This window comes from Doryrhamphus excisus, chromosome 7 (genome assembly GCF_030265055.1).
Source record: "Doryrhamphus excisus isolate RoL2022-K1 chromosome 7, RoL_Dexc_1.0, whole genome shotgun sequence".
NCBI lineage: Eukaryota > Metazoa > Chordata > Actinopteri > Syngnathiformes > Syngnathidae > Doryrhamphus > Doryrhamphus excisus.
This window is the reverse complement of record NC_080472.1, coordinates 23,245,298-23,250,065: the sequence shown is the minus strand read 5'-3', so window position 1 is coordinate 23,250,065 and position 4,768 is coordinate 23,245,298. Positions and strand designations below refer to the sequence as shown.

General features: G+C 45.8%; 1 protein-coding gene across 1 annotated transcript; it reads left to right on the top strand.

Moving 5' to 3' along the window:
* Positions 1–926: 926 nt before the first annotated feature.
* On the top strand, positions 927–4,768 carry sox19a (SRY-box transcription factor 19a). Its single transcript, XM_058078248.1, has 2 exons — positions 927–1,847; positions 3,761–4,768. Exons 1-2 carry the CDS (start codon positions 1,195–1,197, stop codon positions 4,032–4,034), a joined length of 927 nt encoding a protein of 308 aa, XP_057934231.1. The 5' UTR covers positions 927–1,194; the 3' UTR covers positions 4,035–4,768.

The following is a 4,768-nucleotide window of genomic DNA, read 5'->3' as shown; positions in this document are numbered from 1 at the left end:
AGCCTATCCCAGCTGACTTGGGCGAGAGGCAGGGGCACATATAGACACAGCAAACATGCATGAATGTGGGAGGAAACCAGATGCCCGGATGACCCCCCCCCCCCCCCGCCCCCCCCCCCGCCCCCATCCACAGGGAGAACCTGCAAACTCCACACAGAGATGCCAACCAAGATTCCAAGCAAGATTCCAAGCAAGATTCCAAGCCAGGTCTTCCTGATCGGCCAGCATGCTAAGCCCTCGTCCACCAAGCACGTAAAACTATAAAAACTATAAAAACTATAAAAACTATAAAAACTATAAAAACTATAAAAACTATAAAAACTATAAAAACTATAAAAACTATAAAAACTATAAAAATGCTTTTCAGAATTGAATTGAACATCGAATCGAAAAAAAAAGCTAAAATCATAAAATATTTTGAAATAGTAATTTCAAAAATAAACTTAACATATACTAACTTTTGTTTTGGTTTTGAAAGTTATTATGCAATTATGATTTTTTTTTAATTATATACGTAAAATATTTTTGAAATACAAATAATTAAAAAATATAAATAATGATGAAAAATGAAATAAATACTCCCTTTTTCAACATGTGTTCAACCTTCACATTTTGGGACCAGACCCAAAGGAGTAAGTTACACTATTTTCAATCATTAAACTAAATCTAGGCCTATATATGTTTACAAATAATCCTAAAAACAGTCATAAACGTTTGAATAAGTTAAATATAGAAAATAATGTAAATAGTTGGGGACCCGTTCAAGGCCCACAGGTTTTGGTCTAATATAAAGTGCTTTTATTGGCGTTATTAAGATATTGGCTCGTCCCTCTTTTCTCATGCTAATTGGCTCGCACCGGCCAGCAAGCTCGCTCCTGATTGGTCCTCCGGGGGGCGGAAAGGGGGAAGTGGGCTTGAACAGGAGAGCGGGCTGGAACAACAAGTGTTTCACATCACAACAACAAGTTGCACCGAGGACTCCACTCAACTCCTCTCCCCACGAAAACTTGGATTAGGGGAACTTTTACAGAGGAAAAGGGCGGAAGAAGAAGAACAAGAAGAAGAAGAAGTTCCAACGCTAACTGTTAATTAGCTCATTGGGATCACCCGGTGCTCCCGCTCCAGCTGCGGGAACACCAGGTTGTTAAATCATTTTCCCTTCTTTATTAGATCGCCATTTTGACCGCGCCCGCCATGTATAGCATGATGGAACACGAATTGAAGCCCAGCGGGCAGCAGGTTCATCACGCCGCCCAGGGGATGTCGCCGATCCCCGGAAACATGACGCCCGGGAACGGCGTCTCTCACCCGGGCTCCAAGTCCGCCGTCGTGGTGGACCCGATGGACAAGGTGAAGCGGCCCATGAACGCGTTCATGGTGTGGTCGAGGGGCCAGAGACGCAAAATGGCCCAAGAAAACCCCAAAATGCACAACTCCGAGATCAGCAAGCGCCTCGGGGCCGAATGGAAGCTGCTGAGCGACGCCGAGAAGCGGCCGTTCATCGACGAGGCCAAGCGGCTCCGGGCCGTCCACATGAAGGAGTACCCGGACTACAAGTACAAGCCCCGCCGCAAGACCAAGCCCATGCTGAAGAAGCACGACGTCCAGGTGCCCAAGTACCCGGCGCTGTCGGCGGGGAACCTGCTCCAGCAGGTGACGGCGGCGCAGGGTCAAGGGGTGAGTCCCAGGATGGAGAGCTACGGGTGGGGCCCCGCGGGGGGCTACGCCGGGATGCAAGGCGAGGCGCTCGGCTACACTCAGCAGCTGCACCGCTACGACCTGTCGGCCCTCCAGTACCCCCCCGCCATGGCGGCGCAGACCTACATGAACGGGAACAACTCCTACAGGTGAGCGTTTGGACTGGGGGTCTCCAAGCCGAGGCTGCGGGCCTAACGCGGATGGCTTTTAACGCTCTGGTGACTTTTCCGTGTGGTGTGGAGGTTCAAACGTCAGGAAAGTTTGAGGGGAGGGCGGGTATCCAAAGTGAGGGCCGGGGCCACAAATGGGGCCCTTTTTAATGCAATTTGGGGTTTAGATGAGAAAATTAGAAACTGTTGGGGGGGGGGGGGGGGTGCAGTTGGGGAGCAGTCGCCGTCAAAATTGGATTATTTTTTATTTTGATGACGTCGGGGCCAATAACTTTAAAAGTAACGAGTTACTCCAAAATCAGCTGCAGAAACATTAATACTTTCCTGCTGTACTGCTATTTTTATCTTAAATACTGTATGTTGATAGAAAAATACATAACATCGTATTTTACCGTTGTAGACTACAAAAGTCATTCTAGTTTGAATGCAGTTATTGAAAATGACATTTTATGAATGAAATGTTTTTAGTATACAAGATGTTGCTTATCTATATGTAGTCAATGTAATGTACATAAACATTCCAAACCATCCATAATGGGACATCTATTAAATGTGTAGTCTATTTACATATTTTATATATATATATATATACTCTAATATTCCAGTTTATCCATGTATAATCTGACTATAAGATTGGTCATTTCAAAATGTTTGATATTCCAATATGATATGAAATGTTCCATATGAGCAGCAAGCGGAATGCCGGGATGGAGCATCCATCAGACTTTCCCTTTTCCCAAATACTTCAGGACAGGCCTCACTCTTGTCCTACTTGTTACACACACACACACACACACACACACACACACACACACACACACACACACACACACACACCTCCTGTCTGGAATGTTGATCAGAACGACACACAGGCTGTGTGTGTGGTCCCATTTTTTTACCCATAATGCATCACTGCCTCCCTGCCTCACACGTCGTCCTGGTCTGGGCGAAGTCGTGATCCAAAGCATCTTACTTTTATTTTGGATCTTTTTGTTGCTGTGCAGAACAGCACATCATGCAAACTCTTATTTTGGAAAGATTTTGGTATATTAGATATTTTTCCATGATAATTTCAATGAACAGTAATATGGACAGTAATATGGACAGTAATATGGACAGTAATATGGACAGTAATATGGACAGTAATATGGACAGTAATATGAACAGTAATATGAACAGTAATATTAATGTTACATGGAAATATTTATATCAGGTTTCCAATCCAAAGTTTTAGCAAGAGCAGCGCTGCAGTGATGGTGGCATCTGTAAAGCTGCAGTACACCCTCCACACCCTCAATTTGCCCTGGGGGGTGGGAAGCCCTCCCTTCATCCTGTACCCCACCCTTGATAATTTATCATTTCAAAGAAATCAATTTCTAGTGGCCCCTCCCACCCCGCCGTCTATCGCCCCATTTTGCTCTTATTTTGAAATGTTGCTTGCCCCCAAACTTTGGGGTGCCCACCTCCCCTGCCCCGACAAACATTTTGCTCAAACTATTTTCTTCTTTTCATCTATGTGCCCCCCCCTTACCCTTAAACATTGGAGTCTTCAAGTTAACTGCCCCCCCCCCCGCCACACCCAACCCATCCTTTATTTTTACAATTTGTGCATATTTTCAATATTTGTGTTTTTAAAATCGACTAACGTTTGGTTTCATGGTGGGTGGGGGGGTACCACCCTCGTTCATGGACACCCCCACATTTAGCACAATAGCTAACACTTTTTCACGTAGCAGACATTTGGGCCCCAGGGGTGGGCCCTCTCACCCAACACTCAGGTTGACCGCCCCCCTAGACTACACCCCCCCCCCCCCAAAGCTCTGTATTTATTGTGTGTATGTTGTGATAGGTCTAACATGTGCCCCCGCCCCCATTTTCCCTTCCCCTTACAGCCCGATGTCGTACACCAGCAGCCCCCAACAGCCCAGCCCCGTCACCATGTCCATGGTCAAACCCGAACCGGTGTCCCACTCGCCTCCGACGCCCACCCACCAGCGGGGCGGCCCCCTGCAGGGCGACCTCCGGGACATGATCAGCATGTACATCCCCGGAGGGGGCGACACGGGAGACCCCGCGGCAGCGGCGGCTGCGGCAGCGGCACAGAGGGGCTACAGCAGCGTCCAGCAGCACTACCTCAGCGGGACCGTCCCGCTCACACACATCTAGACCCCCCCCCCCCCCCGACCCCCAAAGTGTACATATTGGCTTTTTTTAGTCCTTTTTAGACCCAGCATTCAGCTCCGGCTGACCTGAGACCAGCCGATACAACAAAACGCTTTGTTTTGTTTTGGATGGATGACGCCGCCCAATGGGGGGACCACTTTTCTTCTTCGATATTCTTTGAAATAAATGAACCAACGTGTTTTTAATCTTAGCTTTTCCTCTTGACGTGGACACCGTTTGTTTTTAGGCTTACGTTAACGCTCTCCAGGGCCGCTTGAGCCCACAGGGGCCGCAGGTTGCCCACCCCTGCTGCTTTATGGACCTAAAAGGGAAATGTTTTTTAGTTGGAGGCGTCCGGTACTAACTACACACTTTTTGGAAGAAAAGGAGAAGGGAAAAAGCTGTGATGTGTGAATGTTTACATTTTGAAAAAGAAATTAACTTTCTATTTTCCCTATAGATTTTATTCTGTGTATAAATGCAGAAAGATAGTTACTGTATGTAGCATTCTTGTAAATAATGTACACATTTTCAGGTTCTTATACTAAGAGCCCTTTTTTAGAGAAAAAAAATCTTTATGGATTTCATGACTATTAATAAAATGTAAAAAAAAAATGTAATTTTTGTATTTTCATGTTTAAAATATATTTGTTGTGTGCGTAGTTTAAATTGTGTAGTTTTATTTTTAATTGAAATAGCGGGTGACAACGTGCTCATGATTGTGTATATATTTTTGA

Coding starts and splice junctions, on each gene's coding strand:
- sox19a (XM_058078248.1), top strand. CDS start 1,195: ATGTATAGCATGATGGAACACGAATTGAAGCCCAGCGGGCAGCAGGTT. Junction 1,848..3,760: donor AACGGGAACAACTCCTACAG/GTGAGCGTTTGG, acceptor TTCCCCTTACAG/CCCGATGTCGTACACCAGCA.